Source organism: Somniosus microcephalus, chromosome 11, assembly GCF_052327205.1.
Source record: "Somniosus microcephalus isolate GS21.2 chromosome 11, FLI_Smic_1.0, whole genome shotgun sequence".
Classification (NCBI taxonomy): Eukaryota; Metazoa; Chordata; class Chondrichthyes; order Squaliformes; family Somniosidae; genus Somniosus; species Somniosus microcephalus.
In genome coordinates, this window is record NC_140997.1 from 52105196 (window position 1) to 52128969 (window position 23774).

The following is a 23774-nucleotide window of genomic DNA, read 5'->3' on the forward strand; positions in this document are numbered from 1 at the left end:
CCCCCCTCTCTCTCCCGCCCCCCCCTCTCTCTCCCGCCCCCCCCTCTCTCTCCCGCCCCCCCCTCTCTCTCCCGCCCCCCCCTCTCTCTCCCGCCCCCCCCTCTCTCTCCCGCCCCCCCCTCTCTCTCCCGCCCCCCCCTCTCTCTCCCGCCCCCCCCTCTCTCTCCCGCCCCCCCCTCTCTCTCCCGCCCCCCCCTCTCTCTCCCGCCCCCCCCTCTCTCTCCCGCCCCCCCCTCTCTCTCCCGCCCCCCCCTCTCTCTCCCGCCCCCCCCTCTCTCTCCCGCCCCCCCCCTCTCTCTCCCGCCCCCCCCTCTCTCTCCGCCCCCCCCTCTCTCTCCCGCCCCCCCCCTCTCTCTCCCGCCCCCCCCTCTCTCTCCCGCCCCCCCCTCTCTCTCCCGCCCCCCCCTCTCTCTCCCGCCCCCCCCTCTCTCTCCCGCCCCCCCCTCTCTCTCCCGCCCCCCCCCTCTCTCTCCCGCCCCCCCCTCTCTCTCCCGCCCCCCCCTCTCTCTCCCGCCCCCCCCTCTCTCTCCCGCCCCCCCCTCTCTCTCCCGCCCCCCCCTCTCTCTCCCGCCCCCCCCTCTCTCTCCCGCCCCCCCCTCTCTCTCCCGCCCCCCCCTCTCTCTCCCGCCCCCCCCTCTCTCTCCCGCCCCCCCCTCTCTCTCCCGCCCCCCCCTCTCTCTCCCGCCCCCCCCTCTCTCTCCCGCCCCCCCCTCTCTCTCCCGCCCCCCCCTCTCTCTCCCGCCCCCCCCTCTCTCTCCCGCCCCCCCCTCTCTCTCCCGCCCCCCCCTCTCTCTCCCGCCCCCCCCTCTCTCTCCCGCCCCCCCCTCTCTCTCCCGCCCCCCCCTCTCTCTCCCGCCCCCCCCTCTCTCTCCCGCCCCCCCCTCTCTCTCCCGCCCCCCCCTCTCTCTCCCGCCCCCCCCTCTCTCTCCCGCCCCCCCCTCTCTCTCCCGCCCCCCCCCTCTCTCTCCCGCCCCCCCCTCTCTCTCCCGCCCCCCCTCTCTCTCCCGCCCCCCCCTCTCTCTCCCGCCCCCCCCTCTCTCTCCCGCCCCCCCCTCTCTCTCCCGCCCCCCCCTCTCTCTCCCGCCCCCCCCTCTCTCTCCCGCCCCCCCCTCTCTCTCCCGCCCCCCCCTCTCTCTCCCGCCCCCCCCTCTCTCTCCCGCCCCCCCCTCTCTCTCCCGCCCCCCCCTCTCTCTCCCGCCCCCCCCTCTCTCTCCCGCCCCCCCCTCTCTCTCCCGCCCCCCCCTCTCTCTCCCGCCCCCCCCTCTCTCTCCCGCCCCCCCCTCTCTCTCCCGCCCCCCCCTCTCTCTCCCGCCCCCCCCTCTCTCTCCCGCCCCCCCCTCTCTCTCCCGCCCCCCCCTCTCTCTCCCGCCCCCCCCTCTCTCTCCCGCCCCCCCCTCTCTCTCCCGCCCCCCCCTCTCTCTCCCGCCCCCCCCTCTCTCTCCCGCCCCCCCCTCTCTCTCCCGCCCCCCCCTCTCTCTCCCGCCCCCCCCTCTCTCTCCCGCCCCCCCCTCTCTCTCCCGCCCCCCCCTCTCTCTCCCGCCCCCCCCTCTCTCTCCCGCCCCCCCCTCTCTCTCCCGCCCCCCCCTCTCTCTCCCGCCCCCCCCTCTCTCTCCCGCCCCCCCCTCTCTCTCCCGCCCCCCCCTCTCTCTCCCGCCCCCCCCTCTCTCTCCCGCCCCCCCCTCTCTCTCCCGCCCCCCCCTCTCTCTCCCGCCCCCCCCTCTCTCTCCCGCCCCCCCCTCTCTCTCCCGCCCCCCCCTCTCTCTCCCGCCCCCCCCTCTCTCTCCCGCCCCCCCCTCTCTCTCCCGCCCCCCCCTCTCTCTCCCGCCCCCCCCTCTCTCTCCCGCCCCCCCCTCTCTCTCCCGCCCCCCCCTCTCTCTCCCGCCCCCCCCTCTCTCTCCCGCCCCCCCCTCTCTCTCCCGCCCCCCCCTCTCTCTCCCGCCCCCCCCTCTCTCTCCCGCCCCCCCCTCTCTCTCCCGCCCCCCCCTCTCTCTCCCGCCCCCCCCTCTCTCTCCCGCCCCCCCCTCTCTCTCCCGCCCCCCCCTCTCTCTCCCGCCCCCCCCTCTCTCTCCCGCCCCCCCCTCTCTCTCCCGCCCCCCCCTCTCTCTCCCGCCCCCCCCTCTCTCTCCCGCCCCCCCCTCTCTCTCCCGCCCCCCCCTCTCTCTCCCGCCCCCCCCTCTCTCTCCCGCCCCCCCCTCTCTCTCCCGCCCCCCCCTCTCTCTCCCGCCCCCCCCTCTCTCTCCCGCCCCCCCCTCTCTCTCCCGCCCCCCCCTCTCTCTCCCGCCCCCCCCTCTCTCTCCCGCCCCCCCCTCTCTCTCCCGCCCCCCCCTCTCTCTCCCGCCCCCCCCTCTCTCTCCCGCCCCCCCCTCTCTCTCCCGCCCCCCCCTCTCTCTCCCGCCCCCCCCTCTCTCTCCCGCCCCCCCCTCTCTCTCCCGCCCCCCCCTCTCTCTCCCGCCCCCCCCTCTCTCTCCCGCCCCCCCCTCTCTCTCCCGCCCCCCCCTCTCTCTCCCGCCCCCCCCTCTCTCTCCCGCCCCCCCCTCTCTCTCCCGCCCCCCCCTCTCTCTCCCGCCCCCCCCTCTCTCTCCCGCCCCCCCCTCTCTCCCGCCCCCCCCTCTCTCTCCCGCCCCCCCCTCTCTCTCCCGCCCCCCCCTCTCTCTCCCGCCCCCCCCTCTCTCTCCCGCCCCCCCCTCTCTCTCCCGCCCCCCCCTCTCTCTCCCGCCCCCCCCTCTCTCTCCCGCCCCCCCCTCTCTCTCCCGCCCCCCCCTCTCTCTCCCGCCCCCCCCTCTCTCTCCCGCCCCCCCCTCTCTCTCCGCCCCCTCTCTCTCCCGCCCCCCTCTCTCTCCCGCCCCCCCCTCTCTCTCCCGCCCCCCCTCTCTCTCCCGCCCCCCCCTCTCTCTCCCGCCCCCCCCTCTCTCTCCCGCCCCCCCCTCTCTCTCCCGCCCCCCCCTCTCTCTCCCGCCCCCCCCTCTCTCTCCCGCCCCCCCCTCTCTCTCCCGCCCCCCCCTCTCTCTCCCGCCCCCCCCTCTCTCTCCCGCCCCCCCCTCTCTCTCCCGCCCCCCCCTCTCTCTCCCGCCCCCCCCTCTCTCTCCCGCCCCCCCCTCTCTCTCCCGCCCCCCCCTCTCTCTCCCGCCCCCCCCTCTCTCTCCCGCCCCCCCCTCTCTCTCCCGCCCCCCCCTCTCTCTCCCGCCCCCCCCTCTCTCTCCCGCCCCCCCCTCTCTCTCCCGCCCCCCCCTCTCTCTCCCGCCCCCCCCTCTCTCTCCCGCCCCCCCCTCTCTCTCCCGCCCCCCCCTCTCTCTCCCGCCCCCCCTCTCTCTCCCGCCCCCCCCTCTCTCTCCCGCCCCCCCCTCTCTCTCCCGCCCCCCCCTCTCTCTCCCGCCCCCCCCTCTCTCTCCCGCCCCCCCCTCTCTCTCCCGCCCCCCCTCTCTCTCCCGCCCCCCCCTCTCTCTCCCGCCCCCCCCTCTCTCTCCCGCCCCCCCCTCTCTCTCCCGCCCCCCCCTCTCTCTCCCGCCCCCCCCTCTCTCTCCCGCCCCCCCCTCTCTCTCCCGCCCCCCCCTCTCTCTCCCGCCCCCCCCTCTCTCTCCCGCCCCCCCCTCTCTCTCCCGCCCCCCCCTCTCTCTCCCGCCCCCCCCTCTCTCTCCCGCCCCCCCCTCTCTCTCCCGCCCCCCCCTCTCTCTCCCGCCCCCCCCTCTCTCTCCCGCCCCCCCCTCTCTCTCCCGCCCCCCCCTCTCTCTCCGCCCCCCCTCTCTCTCCCGCCCCCCCCTCTCTCTCCCGCCCCCCCCTCTCTCTCCCGCCCCCCCCTCTCTCTCCGCCCCCCCTCTCTCTCCCGCCCCCCCCTCTCTCTCCCGCCCCCCCCTCTCTCTCCCGCCCCCCCCTCTCTCTCCGCCCCCCCTCTCCCGCCCCCCCTCTCTCTCCCGCCCCCCCCTCTCTCTCCCGCCCCCCCCTCTCTCTCCCGCCCCCCCCTCTCTCTCCCGCCCCCCCCTCTCTCTCCCGCCCCCCCCTCTCTCTCCCGCCCCCCCCTCTCTCTCCCGCCCCCCCCTCTCTCTCCCGCCCCCCCTCTCTCTCTCCCGCCCCCCCCTCTCTCTCTCCCGCCCCCCCCTCTCTCTCCCGCCCCCCCTCTCTCTCCCGCCCCCCCTCTCTCTCCCGCCCCCCCTCTCTCTCCCGCCCCCCCCTCTCTCTCCCGCCCCCCCCTCTCTCTCCCGCCCCCCCCTCTCTCTCCCGCCCCCCCCTCTCTCTCCCGCCCCCCCCTCTCTCTCCCGCCCCCCCCTCTCTCTCCCGCCCCCCCCTCTCTCTCCCGCCCCCCCCTCTCTCTCCCGCCCCCCCCTCTCTCCCGCCCCCCCCTCTCTCTCCCGCCCCCCCCTCTCTCTCCCGCCCCCCCCTCTCTCTCCCGCCCCCCCCTCTCTCTCCCGCCCCCCCCTCTCTCTCTCCCGCCCCCCCCTCTCTCTCTCCCGCCCCCCCCTCTCTCTCTCCCGCCCCCCCCTCTCTCTCTCCCGCCCCCCCCTCTCTCTCTCCCGCCCCCCCCTCTCTCTCCCGCCCCCCCCTCTCTCTCCCGCCCCCCCCTCTCTCTCCCGCCCCCCCCTCTCTCTCCCGCCCCCCCTCTCTCTCCCGCCCCCCCCTCTCTCTCCCGCCCCCCCCTCTCTCTCCCGCCCCCCCCTCTCTCTCCCGCCCCCCCCTCTCTCTCCCGCCCCCCCCTCTCTCTCCCGCCCCCCCCTCTCTCTCCCGCCCCCCCCTCTCTCTCCCGCCCCCCCCTCTCTCTCCCGCCCCCCCCTCTCTCTCCCGCCCCCCCCTCTCTCTCCCGCCCCCCCTCTCTCTCCCGCCCCCCCCTCTCTCTCCCGCCCCCCCCTCTCTCTCCCGCCCCCCCCTCTCTCTCCCGCCCCCCCCTCTCTCTCCCGCCCCCCCCTCTCTCTCCCGCCCCCCCCTCTCTCTCCCGCCCCCCCCTCTCTCTCCCGCCCCCCCCTCTCTCTCCCGCCCCCCCCTCTCTCTCCCGCCCCCCCTCTCTCTCCGCCCCCCCTCTCTCTCCCGCCCCCCCCTCTCTCTCCCGCCCCCCCCTCTCTCTCCCGCCCCCCCCTCTCTCTCCCGCCCCCCCCTCTCTCTCCCGCCCCCCCCTCTCTCTCCCGCCCCCCCCTCTCTCTCCCGCCCCCCCCTCTCTCTCCCGCCCCCCCCTCTCTCTCCCGCCCCCCCCTCTCTCTCCCGCCCCCCCCTCTCTCTCCCGCCCCCCCCTCTCTCTCCCGCCCCCCCTCTCTCTCCCGCCCCCCCCTCTCTCTCCCGCCCCCCCCTCTCTCTCCCGCCCCCCCCTCTCTCTCCGCCCCCCCCTCTCTCCCGCCCCCCCCTCTCTCTCCCGCCCCCCCCTCTCTCTCCCGCCCCCCCCTCTCTCTCCCGCCCCCCCCTCTCTCTCCCGCCCCCCCCTCTCTCTCCCGCCCCCCCCTCTCTCTCCCGCCCCCCCCTCTCTCTCCCGCCCCCCCTCTCTCTCCCGCCCCCCCCTCTCTCTCCCGCCCCCCCCTCTCTCTCCCGCCCCCCCCTCTCTCTCCCGCCCCCCCCTCTCTCTCCCGCCCCCCCCTCTCTCTGCCGCCCCCCCCTCTCTCTCCCGCCCCCCCCTCTCTCTCCCGCCCCCCCCTCTCTCTCTGTCTCCCGCCCCTCCCCCCCCCACCTCCCTGTTGGAGTCTGTCTGTGTCTCTGCTCTGCTAATTCGCTGTATTTTCTTTCTTGTGTGTTAAGTGTTGGGTGTTGCAGAAGTGAAACAAGTCACCAATGGCTGCAGGCAATATTCCCTCTAAGCTGCGCGCGGCTGCGGAATAATTTCCAAGGTACTGTGCAGGCCGCACACAACCTTTTCCTTCTGAAATACCGCACATGCATAGAAAATTTCAAGGGACCACGCATTGAAATAAACAACAAAGACAATTTAGGGAGAAAATTGGCTACAGGCTGCTTTTGGAGTGGGGGTGCAGTGAAAATCTAGCCCTCAGTGGCTATGTTACCTTCTCCCAATCACCTGTGTTTCCCTATCCCTCGCTTCCAAATAGTACCTCACTCTTTCACCTTTTCACTACACATTCTCCTTCCTGTCACTACCCCTACCTCTCCCCATCTGAACTACTCACTCAACCCCTGTATCCTTTCTCCCCTGCCTCACAAAGGGCGTGTGCCAAAAGGCTGAGGCCCTTCATCCTCAACCAAGAAATGTCTTCCTCTCCTCCCCATCTTATCTGTTTCCCTCAAAGAGGCTCTGTTTGCTTTTAGAGCTCCACTTTTTAAATTAGAATGAGGAAAGAAACTGCCTTTGTCTCGCTCCCTCTGTATCATGTGTGTTAGAATTTAGAATCTCTCTCTCGCAGGTATCCTTGTTTATCACTGATCTCTCAACAAATCATAGGTGAGATAATCAGTTGGCTTCAAAATTCAATTATTTTTTTGAAAATTGAAGTAACATTAAATGACGAAAGCACACATTTTCTCTTACCTTTCTTGCTGCCTTCAGAGTCTCTCGCCCTCTCTCTGACATATCTCTCTCTCTCTCGCCCTCCCTCTGTCTCCCTGCCCTTGGCTTAATACACTTTATAGAATACAAAACAAAAGTGACAACATATATGTAATAGGAGGCAAAGAAAAATATCCCGTCAGTACAGCTGACTGACTGGTATGGATGCATTCTGAGAAATTAGGTACAGTGCATTTGCTCCGACTGCACAATCCAAATTCAACTCCGAGTCACAGCTCTGGGCAAAAATATCCGGTCAGCCCAGGCTTTTGGTAGAAGCCAAGGATCTTAATCTTCAAAAATAACTTTAATGAAGGCATTAAAAGATACAAAAGACCATTCGATAGATAAATGTAATCATGTTATTATGAAATACAGGAATCTCTCTTTTAACCGGCACCTAAATATCCGTAAATCTCTCTTAACCGGCAAAATTCAGGAGCAGGTTCAGGTAAATTTTGCTATATATTAGTGGCCGTGTAACCGGGGTTCCTGCACCTGTGGCCATGCAACAGGGACTCCTGATCTGTGGCTGTGTAACCGGGGCTCCTGCACCTGTGGCCATATTCGGGGCTCTCGTACCTCGGTAAGTATACCTCTCTGTAATCTGGACTTTTTGATCAACCGGCACCACGCCGGTCCAGTCGGTGCCGGATTAAAAAAAAAAGTTTCCTGTGTTAATTTTTCAATTTTTCGTGTGTTTAAATCCTTATTTTGAATATTAGAGATTTTTGTGACTGAGGAAAAGATGACATCTGAAAAATGTTCAGAAAGCATTTTCAACCATTTGTGGGACCTCTATGGCCATATTGTGCAGTCTTGGGGTAATACAGTAACTGCGATTTTATAGGCGATAGTGTATGTCACACAATGTAACATCTCTAACATTGAAGATGCTTATCACCGTGCCACTTATAGGAGTAACAAGTCGTTCCACTTATAGGAGTAACAAGTAGTTCAAGTACTAATTCACCGCTTCACTCCCACTCTGATCGCTCTGTCCTCGGGCTATTGCATTGTTCCATTGAAGCTCAACGTAAGCTCGAGGAACAGCACCTCATCTTTCGATTGGGCACTTTGCAGTCTGCCGGACTCAACATTGAGTTCAACAATTTCAGATAATTATCCCTGCCCCCATTTTTCATGAAGTATGATTTTTGCCATTCCCATTTGCAACATTTTATCTTTCCTGCCTCTTACAAAAGTACAGGGTGTTCTTTCTATTCCTTCCTCCCCTCCTAAACCCCCCCGCCCCGTCTCTGCACCTGCTTAATATCTGTTCCATCTCCAGCTTTTTCCAGTTCTGATGAAGGGTCCCAGACCTGAAACGTTAACTCTGTTTCTCTCTGCACGGATGCTGCCTGGCCTGCTGAGTATTTCCAGCATTTTCTGTTGTTAGTTCAAGTACTTATCAGTTTTCAAAGAAACATGCGCCCCACTTACTGAATTTAGCATATGATAGATTATGATTATTTGAACATGGAGATAATTATGTTGCAAGGCTATTCTGTGAAAGCCTGTATCCTTTCTATTTTATGATCTGAACAGTGAAGATTGGACTCTAAAGATGACAGTCATGGGCTGCCTGTTTATTTTAATTTTCTCCCTCTTGAGTATTTGATACGTCTTACAGACTGCTTCCATTCGCAACCGCGATACTGTACAGACTGTGAGGTGGATCCCACTTGGCAGACATAATCTGAACAGCTGTTGGTGGTTATTCTTTTATGGAATGGAGTAGATCCCAGACTGTTGAGGGATCTGTACTCCATGCTGTCCTGTGGAAGAGTTGGTTGGAGTCTGGCAATATTCCACAGGAAGGGAAAGCCTGGGCAGAGTTACTCTAATGTGCTCAAAAGACCAACCCTTGACCCCTCCGTCCTTGCAAACTACCGCCCCATCTCCAACCTCCCTTTCCTCTCCAGTCCTTGAATGTGCTGTCTCCTCCCAAATCCATGCCCATCTTTCCCGCAACTCCATGTTTGAATTTCTCCAATCAGGTTTCTGCCCCGCCACAGTACCAAAATGGCTCTCATTAGTCACAAATGACATCCTCTGTGACTGTGACAAAGGTAAACTATCCCTCCTTGTCCTCCTTGACTTGTCTGCAGCCTTTGACATGGTTGACCACTCCATCCTTCTCCAACGCCTCTCCACCGTCGTCCAGCTGGGTGGGACTGCACTTGCCTGGTTCCATTCTTATCTATCTAATCATAGCCAGAGAATCACCTGCAACGGCTTCTCTTCCCGCTCCCGCATCGTTCCCTCTGGTGTCCCCCAAGGATCTATCCTTGGCCCCCTCCTATTTCTCATCTACATGTTGCCCCTTGGCGACATCATCCGAAAACACAGCGTCAGTTTCCACATGTACGCTGATGACACCCACCTCTACCTCGCCACCACTTCTCTTGACCCCTCCACAGTCTCTAAATTGTCAGACTGCTCCAGTTCTGGATGAGCAGAAATTTTCTCCAATTGTGCCATTGTTTTTGGTTCCTGCCACTGCATCCCTCTCCCTAACATCTGTCTAAGGCTGAACCACACTGTTCGCAACCTTGGTGTCATACTTGACCCTGAAATGAGCTTCCGACCACATATCCGCAGCATAACTAAGACCGCCTATTTCCACCTCCATAACGGCACCTGTCTCCGCCCCTGCCTCCGCCCCTCCTCTGCTGAACCCTCATCCGTGCCTTTGTGAACTCTAGACCTGACTCTTCAAACACACTCCTGGCTGGCCTCCCACATTCTACCCTACGTAAACTTGAGGTCATCCAAAACTCGACTGCTCGTGTTCTAACTCGCACCAAGCCTCATTCACCCATCACCCCTGTGCTCGCTGACCTACATTGGCTCCCGGTTAAGCAATGCCTTGATTTCAAAATTCTCATCCTTGGTTTTCATATCCCTCCATGGCCTCCTCCCTCTCTATCTCTGTAATCTTCTACCCCCCCCCCCCTGAGATAGCTGCAATCCATCCCTGATTATAATCGCTCAACCATTGGTGGCCGTGCCTTCTGTTGCCTTGGCTCTAAGCTCTGGAATTCCTTGCCTAAACCTCTCCGCCTCGCTACCTCTCTTTCCTTCTTTAAGACACTCCTTAAAACCTACCGCTTTGACTAAGCTTTTGGTCACCTGCCCTAATTTCTCCTTAATTCTCCCTAATTGACTCCGTGTCCAAATTTTTTGTCTTCTAATACTCCGTTGGGATGTTTTACTATGTAAAGGCGCTATATAAATACAAGTTGTTGTTGCTGTGACATACTTTCTGGCAGATGCGCACATGATGGTATTGGTGGAGATCAGAGCCCTCTTGACTGAGAATGGAATATTTAGACCAGGGAAAGGGAGGAATATTTAGAAATATACTTAAGCTGTGTAGTGGTCTCCTCTACATTGGGGAGACCAAACGCAGATTGGGTGACCGCTTTGCGGAACACCTCTGTTCAGTCCGTAAGGGGGACCCCGAGCTTCCGGCCGCCTGTCATTTTAATTCACCGCCCCATTCCCACTCGGACCTCTTCGGCCTCTTGCATTGTTCCACGGAAGCTCACCGTAAGCTCGAGGAACAGCACCTCATCTTCCGATTGGGCACTTTACAGCCTTCCGGACTCAATATCGAGTTCAACAATTTCAGATCATAACCTCGGCCCCTATTACATTTTTACTTATATTTTTTATCCACACCTTTGTTTTGGCCTTTTTTCTCCCCCACCCGGCAGCTGTCTCCCATTCTGCCAGCGCATTTCACACCTAATCTAGAGCCGTCTTTTGTCTCCACTAGTCTATCACCATCTCATCTTGTTTTAAATACCTCTTAATGTCTCTTCACTTCTCTTTTGTTCTCTCCCAGCCCCCAAACTGGCCTTTTAATCGGTTTCATTTCCTGTGCTTCTTTAGTCTTGACAAAGGGTTTTCTCCCGAAACGTTGACTCTATTTTCTCTCCATGGATGTTGCCTGGCCTGCTGAGTTTTTCCAGCATTTTCTGTTGTTATTTTGGATTTCCAGCATCTGCAGTATTTTGCTACCGTACTAGTGGTGTCCTTCCTTATTTTAAAATTGCTTTTGGAAAATTAATTTTTGTATGCCAGTAACAGTTAGATTTTTTTTTTTAAAGGATGACGCATGTAGGTTGTTGTGTACTGAGTACAAGCTCATTTTGAATGGCATGTCTATTTTGACATGAGCATGTCCTGAGATTTGGTATTTCAGAGCAGCAATGTGTTTTCTGCTTTACCGTCAACCCTGTTTTCCCTGCCCCTTTCTATGGTATTGAAATTTGTGACATTATTACCAAAATCTATTGTCCTTTTTAATACAAAAGTAACTTATTTTGCGTGGGTGGGGGGAAACAACATTGAAGCAACCTTGTTAATTTAAACTTAAAATTAAAAAAAATTGAGCAAAATAAAGGCTACTGCACAAATTTGTGTTCAAGTTGTGTTCCTGTTTTACTGACAATTTTTGTTTAAAAACCCTCTGCCATATCCCTGCATTAAGAGGAAAAACTCAAAGGTGTGATGGATATATCGGACTTTAATACAATCGTTTGTTTATATTCAAGTCTTACTAATGGAAATTGTATAGTGAGCCTGGAATAGTTTTTTCTTTCTATCTTAAGTATAAAATGTTTCTTGGTCTGCTGCTATAAGGCATTCTGATTGCTTGTGCAGATATTCATGTCCTCAAGAGTTTCCATTGATTAATTAATCTATTTTTCTAACTTTACAGTGTTATTCTCTTACAGATTATCTGCTGTCTAATAACCATGTAAACTCTATCATTGTGCACAAGTTTGACTTCTCTGATGAGGAAATCATGGCGTATTACATATCCTTCTTGAAAACTCTTTCCCTTAAACTCAACAATCATACAGTGCATTTTTTTTACAACGAGGTAGGTGCCAATATTGAATTTTTTATTGAAAAATTGTGATTTCAGCCTTTCTAAGCATACATGGAAATGTGGGTTTTACTTTTAAACCTGATCTTACTATTGGTCCTATACATTGCATGCCAGAAATATTGTAAATCACCATAAAACTTTGTATCTAGAAGGTTCTGTTTCACCCAGAATATTTTTTTTATATAATAGTGTTTTTAACTTAAGTTTTAATTATAAAATAAAAACAGAAAATGCTGGAAACACTCAGCAGGTCGGGCAGCATCTGTGGAGAGAGAAACAGTGTTAATATTTTCAGGTCGATGATCTTTTGTCAGAACTGGAAAAAGTTAGAGATGTAACAGGTTTTAAGCAAGGGCAGGGAATGGTGGGAGGGGAGGAAAGAACAAAAGGGACGATCTGTGATGGGGTGGAAGGCAGGAGAGATTAAATGACAAGTTATGATAGTACAAAGCAAAAGGAGATGGTAATAGGACAAGTAAAGAAACAAAAGCTAAGTCTAGAAGAGGTATAAATGGGAATGGCAGAATCATCGACAGCTGCCATGTGAAAAACTTGGGGCACAGGTTATGGTTGAACTCGATGTTGAGTCCAGAAGGCTGTAAAGTGCCTAATCAAAAAGTGAGGTGCTGTTCCTCGAGCCAATGTTGAGCTTCATTGCAACAGTGTAAGAAGCCGAGGACCGAGAAGTCAGAGTGGGAGTGGAGCGGAGAATTAAAGTGACAGGCGACCGGAAGCTCGGGGTCACACTTATGAAGTGAACGGAGGTGTTCCACAAAGCGGTCACCCGATCTGCGTTTGGTCTCCCCAATGTAGAGGAGACCGCATCGTGAGCAGCAAATACAGTACACTAAATTGCAAGTAGTACAAGTAAATCGCTGTTTCACCGGGAAGGAGTGTTTGGGGCCCTGGACAGTGGAAAGGGAGGAGGTAAAAAGGCAGGTGTTGCATCTCCTGCGCTTGCACGGGAAGGTGGGAAGGGGAAGAGGTGTTAGGGGTGATTGAGGAGTGGACCAGGGTGTCGTGCAGGGAGCGGTCCTTTCAGAATGCTGAAAGGGGAGGGGAAGATGTGTTTGGTGGTGGGATCACACTGGCGGTGGCGGAAATGACTGAGGATGATCCGTTGAATGTGGAGGCCGGTGGGGTGAAAGGTGAGGACAAGGGGAACCGTATCGTGGTTGTGGGAGGGTGGTGAAGAGGTGAAAGCAGAAGTGTGGGAAATGGAACAGACATGGTCGAGGGCCCTGTCAACTACGGTTGATGAAAATGGAAGACGTTTCAGAAGTACTACAGGAAACTTTGTGTTATCCGGAGGCTAAATGTCCGGCAAGCTCGAGCCACCGGCAAAAATCAGGAGCTGTTTTGTTAGGTTTTTTTTCTTCTCGTGGCTTTTTTTTCCCCCCAACAGTCAGGCTCTGCAAAGTCTCTCTCAAGCTGTTGCTAAGTGACAGAGACGCTTCCAAGGTACGGCCGACTGTTTAGAAGCTGTTGCTAAGCAACAGTGTTGCCAGATATGGAGCTGAAAAGCTCCGTATGCTTCAACATTAACGCTGGTTTGTCCGGCAGTTTTGAGGGAATGGCAACAGCTCGGTCCCGTTGGTGCCGGTTAGCACAAAGTTTCCTGTAATATGGAAGGTGGCATCGTCGGAACAGATGTGACGGAGATGGAGAAACTGGGACTATTTCCAGCATTTTGTGTTTTTATTTCAGATTTCCAGCATCTGCAGTATTTTGCTTTTGTATTAAGGTTTAATTATATGCTATTTCCCAAATCTTCCTAATAACTGAATTTATAGTAAGATTTTTTTTCATACACAGGACTAATGTTTACTTCAGTTATAAAGGGCAGCACGGTGGCATAGTGGTTAGCACTGTTGCCTCACAGCGCCAGGGACCCGGGTTCGAATCCGGCCTCGGGCGACTGTCTGTGTGGAGTTTGCACATTCTCCCTGTGTTTGCGTGGGTTTCCTCCGGGTGCTCCGGTTTCCCCCCACAGTCCAAAGATGTGCGAGTTAGGTTGATTGGCTAGTGTTACGGGGATTATATACGTGGGGATAGGGTGGGATATGTGTTGGTGTAGGGGTTATGGGGATCGGGTGGGATATGTGTCGGTGCAGGCTCGATGGGCTGAAATGGCCTCTATCTGCACTGTGGGGTTTCTGTGATTCTGTGAACACCATTGTCAAGTGATGTTAAATAAGCAAGACCCACATAATATACTCCCATTTAATAAAGATATGGTGAAAAGGGTCATATTTTGAAGTGTAAAGATAATTATCAATGATCTAACTTTCTAAAATAATTATGTTGACTTTTATGGAATTCCTGAACCATGAGGTCCTAGCCATTTTAGTTAGCATTTGGAAGGTAATTGTGAAGTTGAAAAACAAATCTTTATCCTCTATCTTTCACACACATCTCCCTCCCTTGACCAATGGGATGGGCACACCACTTGCTCCGAGGAATCTGCCAATGCTTCTGTTTACCCAGCCAGTAGAACCGTGGTTTGAGATGACCCATGCTCTTAACTAAAGTATTTTCCCTCTTTCCTTACCTGTGGAGAAGTGACCAGCTCTGCTTGGTTATTCCCTAATGGTATGGCTGAGATCAGGAACTCCTTGCGTTAGAAATTGTGGGTAAGAAGCTGTGTCCTGCTGCTCTGTTGTCCACTAGGTATTGGGACTGTCTTAAGAACTACCCACTCCCACGCCCTGCTCAAAACCAAAATACATTGTTTTGTTTCAAACTGTTGCCATCATTTTTATAGCTACTAATATGCCAGTCCATTTTCATGACTAGAAATGCTAATATGGAAAATATATAGACAGTAGAAATCAGTCATTATTTAATTTAATAAAAATATTCTATTCCTATTCTCAGTACAAGGAATGATTACATGATGGTCCGTCCATGCATTCACTGTGAATTTATTTGGTATGAAATAAATTATCCTGTCCAGCAGAGGTCACCCTAACACTGTTAAAAGGAAATTGTAACCACGGAAAGCCATTTCAAATGTACTTGCATTGTTGTTAGTCTCCAAATGTGCATGTTGCCAATCAGAGCTGAATGATCAACGTGTAGGTTTTTGTTGTAAAATGAATTTCATCTTCATACACAACATATTTCTTTAACCAAACATTTTTCAAGAGTTGTTTGACTTTGCAGCACCCTCTTTCTTACCTTCCCCCCACCCCCCCACCCCCACCACCCCAACTATCCTAATTGTCAAACCCTAACAGTGGTGTTTTATTAGAGCAGAATATTCATGAGAACAGCAAGGGTGGTTCCTTGAAATGTTACATAGAAACATAGATGATAGGAGCAGGAGTAGGCCATTCGGCCTCTCGAGCCTGCTCCGCCATTCGATGAGATCATGGCTGATCATCCAAACTCAGTACCCTGTACCTGCCTTCTCCCCATATCCCTTGATACCTTTAGTTCTAAGAAATATATCTAACTCCTTCTTGAAGATATTTAAAGACTTGGCCTCAACCGCCTTCTGTGGTAGAGAATTCCACAGGTTCACCACTCTCTGGGTGAAGAAATTCTTCATCTCTGTCCTAAATGGCTTACCCCTTATCCTTAGACTATGACCCTTGGTTCTGGACTCTCCGACCATCGGGAACATTCTACCTGCATCTAGTTTGTCCAGACCTGTCAGAATTTTATAAGTTTCGATGAGATCCCCTCTCATTCTTCTAAACTCCAGCGAGTATAATCCCAATCGACCCAATCTCTCCTCATACGTCATTCCTGCCATCCCAGGGATCAGCCTTGTGAATCTTCGCTGAACTCCTTCCATGGCAAGAACATCCTTCCTCAGATAAGGCGACCAAAACTGCACACAGTACTCAAGGTGTGGTCTCACCAAGGCCCTGTACAACTGCAGCAGGACATCCTTGCTCCTGTACTCAAACCCTTTCGCTATGAAGGCCAACATACCATTTGCCGCCTTCACCGCCTGTTGCACCTGCGTGCTTACCTTCAGTGACTGGTGCACAAGGACACCCAGGTCTCGTTGCACTTCCCCCTTCTCCCAATCTATTGCCATTCAGATAATAGTCTGCCTTTCTGTTTTTGACACCAAAGTGGATAACCTCGCATTTATCCATGTTATATTGCATCTGCCACGCTTCTGCCCATTCACCCAACCTGTCCAAATCATCCTGGAGTTTCTCGGTATCCTCCTCGCAGCACACACGCCCACCCAGCTTTGTGTCGTCTGCAAACTTGGAGATATTACATCTAGTTCCCTTATCTAGATCATTAATGTATATTGTGAATAGCTGGGGTCCAAGGACCAACCCCTGCGGTACCCCACTAGTCACTGCCTGCCACTCGGAAAAATACCCGTTAATTCCTACTCTCTGCTTTCTGTCCGCCAACCAGTTCTCTATCCAAGTCAATACCTTGCCCCCAATCCCATGTGCCTTAACTTTACATGCTAATCTCTTATGCGGGACCTTATCGAAAGCCTTTTGAAAGTCCAAATACACCATATCTACTGGTTCTCCCTTATCTATTTTCCCAGTTACATCCTCAAAAAATTCCAGTAGATTAGTCAAGCACGATTTACCTTTTGTAAATCCATGTTGACTTTGTCCGATCCTGTCACTGTTTTCCAAGTGCTCAGCTATTACATCCTTTATAATGGACTCTAGCATTTTCCCCACTACCGATGTCAGGCTTACCGGTCTGTAATTCCCCGTTTTCTCCCTACCACCTTTTTTGAATAGTGGGATAACATTAGCTACCCTCCAATCCATGGGTACTGTTCCAGATTCCATCGAATGTTGGAAGGTGATCAGCAATGCATCTACTACTTCGAGGGCCACTTCCTTAAGTACCCTAGGATGTAGATTATCAGGCCCTGGGGATTTATCGGCCTTCAATCCCGTCAATTTCCCTAACACCATTTCCCTACAATTACTGATTTCTTTCAGTTCCTCCCTCTCATCAGACCCTATGTTCTCCAACATCTCTGGGAGGTTATTTGTGTCCTCCTTTGTGAAGACAGAACCAAAATATGCATTTAATTGGTCTGTCATTTCTTTGTTCCCCATTATAACTTCCCCTGCATCTGACTGCAAGGGACCTACACTTGATTTCACTAATCCTTTTTCTCTTCACATATCTATAAAAGCTCTTAGTCAGTTTTTATGTTCCATGCAAGCTTACTTTCATATTCTATTTTCCCCTTCTTAATTAATCCCTTTGTCCTGCTTTGTTGAATCCTAAACTGCTCCCAATCCTCAGGGTTACTGCTTTTTCTGGCCAATTTATATGCCCTCTCCTTGGATCTTATGCTATCCCTAATTTCCCTTGTTAGCCACGGTTGAGTCACCCTTTTAGTTTTATTCTTATCCCAAACTGGGATGAACAACTTCTGTAGTTCATCCATGCGGTCTTTGAATGTTTGCCATTGCCTATCCACCGTCAACCCTTTGAGTGACATTCCCCAATCAATCCTACCCAATTCGCGCCTCATACCATCGTAGTTTCCTTTTATTTAAATTCAGGACCCTGGTCTCCGAGTCAACTACTTCACTCTCCATCTTAATGAAGAATTCTATCATATTATGATCGCTCTGACCCAAGGGGCCTCGTACAACAAGATTGCGAATTAATCCTCTCTCATTACATAATACCCAGTCTAAGATGGCCTGATCTCTGGTTGGTTCCTCGACATATTGTTCCAGAAAACCATCCCGTAAACATTCTAGGAATTCCTCCTCCACAGTATTTTTACTAATTTGGTTAGCCCAATCTATATGTAAATTAAAGTCACCCATGATGATTGCTGTGCCCTTACTGCATGCTTCTCTAATTTCCCTTTTTTAATGCCATCACCAACCTCCGTATTACTGTTTGGAGGTCTATATACCACTCCCACTAACGTTTTCTGCCCCTTGATATTTCTCAGTTCTACCCATACAGATTCCGCATCATCAGAGTTAATATCCTTCCTTTCAATTGTGTTAATCCCCTCCTTAATCAGCAATGCTACCCCACCTCCCTTTTTTGCCTATCCTTCCTAAATATTGAATACCCCTGGATGTTGAGTTCCCAGCCTTGGCCACCCTGGAGCCGTGTTTCTGTAATCCCAATCAAATCATATTCGTTTACCTCTATTTGCGCAGCTAATTCATCCACCTTGTTCCGAATGCTCCTTGCATTAAGACACAAAGCCTTCAGGCTTGTTTTTTTAACGCTCTCAGACCTATATGAATTATTATTTACTGTGACCATGTTTGATTTAAACCGTTGAGTTCTTTGCCTTCTAATTTTGTTTTTCTCCTTCCTGTCTTTTGCTTTTTTCCTTGTTTCCCTTTCCTCTGTCTCCCTGCTCAGGTTCCCAACCCCCTGCCACTTTAGTTTAAACCCTCCCCAACAGCACTAGCAAACATTCCCCCTAGGACATCGGTCCTGGCCCTGCCCCGTTTGTACTGGTCCCACCTCTCCCAGAACCGGTTCCAATGTCCAAGGAATTTGAATCCCTCCGCCTTGCACCATTCCTCTAGCCACGTATTCATTTGAAATATCCTCCTATTTCTACTCTGACTAGCACGTGGCACTGGTAGCAATCCTGAGATTACTACCTTTTGAGGTCCTATTCTTTAATTTACCTCCTAACTCCCTATATTCTGCTTTTAGGACCTCATCCTGGTTTTTACCTATATCGTTGGTGCCTATGTGCACCACGACAACTGGCTGTTCGGCCTCCCCCTCCAAAATGTTCTGCAGCCGCTCCGAGACGTCCTTGACCCTTGCACCAGGGAGGCAACACACCATCCTGGAGTCTCGATTGCGGCCGCAAAAACGCCTATCTATTCCCCTTACAATTGAGTCCCCTATCACTATAGCTCTTCCACTCTTTTTCCTCCCAGCCTGTGCAGCAGAGCCACCCATCGTGCCAGGAAGTTGGCTGCTGCTGCCTTCCCCTGATGAGTCATCCCCCCCCCCCCCACAACAGTATTCAAAGTGGTATATCTGTTTGAGAGGGGGATGGCCACGGGATTCCTGCACTACCCGCCTGCGCCTCTTACTCTGCCTGCTGGTCACCCATTCCCTTCCTGCCTGTACACCCTTTACCTGCGGTGTGACCAACTCGCTAAATGTGATATTCCCGACGTCCTCAGCATCGCGAATGCTCCAAAATGAATCCATCTGCAGCTCCAGTGCCGCAATGCGGTCTGTCAGTAGCTGCAGCTGGACACACTTCCTGCACACATGGTCCATGATTGCCCACATAGAGCAGGAGGAGCACACTACGGGGCTGGGCTGTCCTGCCATGACTTACCCTTTATAATTAATTAATTAAAACTAAATGAATCCCACCAATTTCACTTCAATTAAATGATATACTCAAAGGCCCTTGCTTAATAGTTGTCCCTGCTACACAACAGAGACCTTAGACACCAAAAAATTTAAGTTTAGAAAAATTTAGAAAGAAAATACTCACCAACCAATCACTTACCTGCTTCTTGGTGACGTCACACTTCGATTACTTTTTGCTTCCCTCTCCCGGAACCTGGATTGGTAAGCCGCCTCTGGTGCTCCCTCGCAGGTCCGCCGCCGCTCCGCTCTCTCGGGGCTCTGGGCCTCGCTGCTCGCCGCCTCTGGTGCTCTTTATGTGCCGCCTCTGGTGCTCCCTCGCAGGTCCGCTGCCTCTCCGCTCTCTCGGGGGCCCCCCCCTTTCCTTTGGGAAACATTTAACCTCTGTTTGGTACCCAACCTCTTCTGCTCACCCTTAACTCATTTGACCCACTTATCTTGAGACAGACTCACACCCTGTTCTGTGGCATAGTATATATTGATACACCAGTATGCTGCCCTGTAGCATTTGAATGTTCTAATGAGATGGGCACTGTATTTACTGTTTGATGCATATAACCCATAAAAGCCTAGGTCCAGTGCCATTATAACTGAGATAAGTATTCTGATAAGTGCAGAAAGACCCACATGGAGTCTATTGACTCAATGTTGTGTGGGATGTTATATTTTTTTAAATGTAAGCACCCAAGGCAGTGGTCTCTGCTTTCTTCCCAACCACCAATTTTTGTTCCCTTGCTCCCTTCCTCTGGTGAAAGCTGTGATTTATGCTGGATTATGAGTCCACAATGCCTGCAGGTCTCGGATACCTCACAAAAGCAATTATTTTTCCACTTGTGAACCAAGACTTGCTGACTTGATGGGCTATTCATTCATTGCATTTAAGTCAAAGCAAACCCTCGTCCAGTCTTCATACACATGCTCTCTCCAGCAGGGGTCAATAGTTACCAGTCAGGAGCTCTCTTTTTTAATCTCTTAAACCCAATGACATGGTGGTTGTAAAAAGTACCGTTGCCCTGGCTGAGATCAGTAATGGTATCTTGGTCTCTGTTGCTCAGTGCCACAAATGTGGCATATTTACCTATGGAGCCATAATGAAGTTGGGCTCAACTTTCCAAAATTATTTCTCATGCTTTGTAAAACCTCTTATTTTCCGCTGTTCTCCCTGCACCATGCACTATTTATGATAGAGAGGGTAGGTGATGTGTTATTAAAAACAGAAAAGGCTAGAAATATTCAGCAGGTCACGCTGCATCCATGGAAAAAGAGAAGTCAACATTTCAGATATTAGACTCTCAGGACTGGAAGATACTACAGATAAACCTTTAAAAAGGAACAGAACAAGAGAAAGGAAGAATGGGATAAAAGACACACGCACAGGAAAAGAAGTGGAATGACCTGTGAATGCTTGGGTGGAGAACAGGAGATGTTTAAGTGGCAGAAGTGATATTAACAGGAGATAAAAGGATGCAAAATGAGATAAATAAAAGACAAATACAAGTCCTGAGGATGGGTCGAAGACCTGAAACATTGATTTCTGTTTTTCCACGGATGCTACCTGACCTGCTGAGGAGTATTTCCAGCGTTTTCTATTTTTATTTTCAGATTTCCAGCATATGCAGTATTTTTTTTCCCGGTAGGTGATGTGTTTCCTGATCTCTGCTAATGCCAATGTAAATCCAGTGACCGGAAGAACAAAGAGAATGGCCCAGGGTGGCTTGCCCTTTGGTTTCTGTGCTTCCGGTGGAGTAACATTTTGCCTCTACTTGGCAGTTCTCCACCATGCTATTGCTAAAGATTGGAAGCTTAGCAGTGTGGAGCACTGCAGGTGCAAAATTACATTCCACCACAGTATTGCTTCCCATGTTGGCACTGTGCTTGTTTTTAAAATATATACATATACATATATCTGTAGTGTTGCAATACTACAACTTCAATTAGCTGTCATAATTAGACTGGCCATAGATAATTATAAGATCTGACCATATGATCATCTTTGTTAGCACCCTACCCTTTGTTAGACTTCTATTCAAGTCTTGCCATCTCAACCTTGATCTCCCACTGGATGATCTTCTATCTGGAACCCATTCTGCCATCTGCTGAATTCAGCACAGATGGCCCATCCATCACAATCTTTGCGCTTTAAGATGTTTTGTTGCTCTACATAAGCCATTCTTGGTTATTAGTATTGACCACTCTGACCTCCAAGTCAATACCCAACATCCCACCTGCATAGCACATTCCAAAAGCATCCAGTATCTGTAATAACATAAACTACAATTCTGTTTATTTTATTTTATTAAAAATTACTTTAGAGCCTCCCCAAGAAGTATGGCACATACGACAATTGATCAATTGAGGTTTTAAAATCTTAAGTGTGAATTGAAGAGATTTTTTAATGATGGAAAAAGTGAATTACTAAAGGATTAGGAACATTAACCATTTTAAAAGTCTTTAATATCGGTGGGGTAATGTCACACTTGACACCTTTAGACCACAGACTTTCAGATGCTGTACACATTACATTTGTAATTCATTGTAATTGACTACAGTAGTCACGTCAAAGTGATGCCACTTGTACAGCTGTCAGAGCAACTGGATCGCAAGTATAATTTCCCAATGAATTATAATCAAATTACAGTATGTACACTTTGCAGTTAATTTGTAAGCATAATATTTAGAAATTATTAACTCAGTTTGTTAAACCCTGTTTTAAGAATGGGAGATTTCAATAGGAGCTTGCCAACATGGTCCTTTAGTTATATGTTCAAATGTCAACAGCTATGGTGTGGGAAATTCAAGCTTGTTCGATCACAATGAGGAAACATGAAAACATAAGAAATAGGAGCAGGAGTAATCCATTTGGTCCTTCGAGCCTGCTCCGCCATTCAATAAGATCATGGCTGATGATCTACTTCATCTCCACTTTCCTGCACTATCCCCATATCCTTGATTCCCTTAATATTCAAAAATCTATCGATTTCTGTCTTGAATATACTCAATGACTGAGCCTCCACAGCCCTCTGGGGTAGAGAATTCAAAAGATTCACCACCCTCTGAGTGAAGAAAATTCTCCTCGTCTCAGTCCTAATAAATGGCTGACCCCTTATTCTGAGACTGTCACCCCTGGTTCTAGATTCCCCATCCAGGGGAAACATCCTCCCTGCATCTACCCTGTCGAGCCCTGTAAGAATTTTGTATGTTTCAATGAGATCACCCCTCATTCTTCTAGAGAATGTAGTCTACTCAATCTCTCCTCATAGGACAATCCCCCCATCCCAGGAACCAGTCTGGTGAACCTTTGTTGCACCCCCCCCCCCCCCCGCCCCCCCCATGGCAAGTATATCCTTCCTTAGGTAAGGAGATCAGAACTGTACACAATACTCCAGGTGTGGTCTCACCAGTGCCCTATATAATTGCAGTAAGACATCTTTACTCTTATACTCAAATCCTCTTGTAATTTGCTTTCCTAATTGCCTGCATGCTAACTTTCAGTGATTTGTGTACAAGGACACCCAAGTCCCTCTGAACACCAACATTTCCCAATCTCTCTCCATTTAAAAAATACTCTGCTTTTCTATTTTTCCTACCAAAGTGGATAACTTCACATTTCTCCACATTATGTTCCATTTGTCATGTTCTTGCCCACTCACTTAGCCTGTTTATATCCCCTTGAAGCCTCCTTGCATCCTCCTTACAACATAACATTCCTATCTGTCTTTGTATCATCAGCAAACTTGGATATATTACATTTGGTCCCCTCATCCAAATCATTGATGTAGATTGTGAATAGCTGAGGCCCAAGCACTGATCCTTGAGGGAGGAAAAAGAGGGGTAGAGCTATAGTAATAGGGGATTCTATTGTAAGGGGCATAGATAGGGCTTTCTGCGGCCGCAAACGAGACTCCAGGATGGTGTGTTGCCTCCCTGGTGCAAGGGTCAAGGATGTCTCGGAGCGGCTGCAGAACATTTTGGAACGGGAGGGTGAACAGCCAGCTGTCGTGGTGCATATAGGTACCAGCGATATAGGTAAAAAACGGGATGAGATCCTAAAAGCTGAATATAGGGAGTTAGGAGGTAAATTAAAAAATAAGACCTCAAAGGTAGTAATCTCAGGATCCTGAATTTAAATAAAGGAAACTACGATGGTCTGAGGCGCGAGTTGGGTAGGATTGATTGGGGAATGTCACTCAAAGGGTTGACGGTGGATAGGCAATGGCAAACATTCAAAGACCGCATGGATGAACTACAGAATTTGTTCATCCCAGTTTGGCATAAAAATAAAACAAAAAAGGTGACTCAACCATGGAAATTTGGGATAGCATAAGATCCAAGGAGAGGACATATAAATTGGCCAGAAAAAGCAGTAAACCTGAGGATTGGGAGCAGTTTAGGATTCAACAAAGGAGGACAAAGGGATTAATTAAGAAATGGAAAATAGAATATGAGAGTAAGCTTGCAGGGAACATAAAAACTGACTGTAAAAGCTTCTATAGATATGTGAAGAGAAAAAGATTGGTGAAGTCAAGCGTAGGTCCCTTGAATCAAAATTAAGGGGAATATATAATGGGGAACAAAGAAATGGCAGACCAATTAAATACATATATTGGTTCTGTCTTCACAAAGGAGGACACAAATAACCTCCCAGAGATGTTGGGGAACATAAGGTCTGATGAAAGGGACAAACTGAAAGAAATCAGTATTTGTAGGGAAATAGTGTTAGGGAAATTGACGGGATTGAAGGCCGATAAATCCCCAGGGCCTGATAATCTACATCCTAGGGTACTTAAGGAAGTGGCCCTCGAAGTAGTAGATGCATTGCTGATCACCTTCCAACATTCGATGGAATCTGGAACAGTACCCATGGATTGGAGGGTAGCTAATGTTACCCCACTATTCAAAAAAGGTGGTAGGGAGAAAACGGGGAATTACAGACTGGTAAGCCTGACATCGGTAGTGGGGAAAATGCTAGAGTCCATTATAAAAGATGTAATAGCAGAGCACTTGGGAAAACAGTGACAGGATCGGACAAAGTCAACATGGATTTAAAAAAGGTAAATCGTG

General features: G+C 51.9%; 1 protein-coding gene across 1 annotated transcript in view; it reads left to right on the forward strand.

Annotated features, from left to right (window-relative positions):
* clec16a (C-type lectin domain containing 16A) overlaps nucleotides 1-23774 on the forward strand; it is a 316644-nt gene that overhangs the window by 27163 nt on the left and 265707 nt on the right. Inside the window, exon 4 of the mRNA XM_086000646.1 lies at nucleotides 11221-11369. Within this exon, the coding sequence (XP_085856772.1) occupies nucleotides 11221-11369 (149 nt within the window). The remainder of the gene's footprint in view (nucleotides 1-11220; nucleotides 11370-23774) is intronic.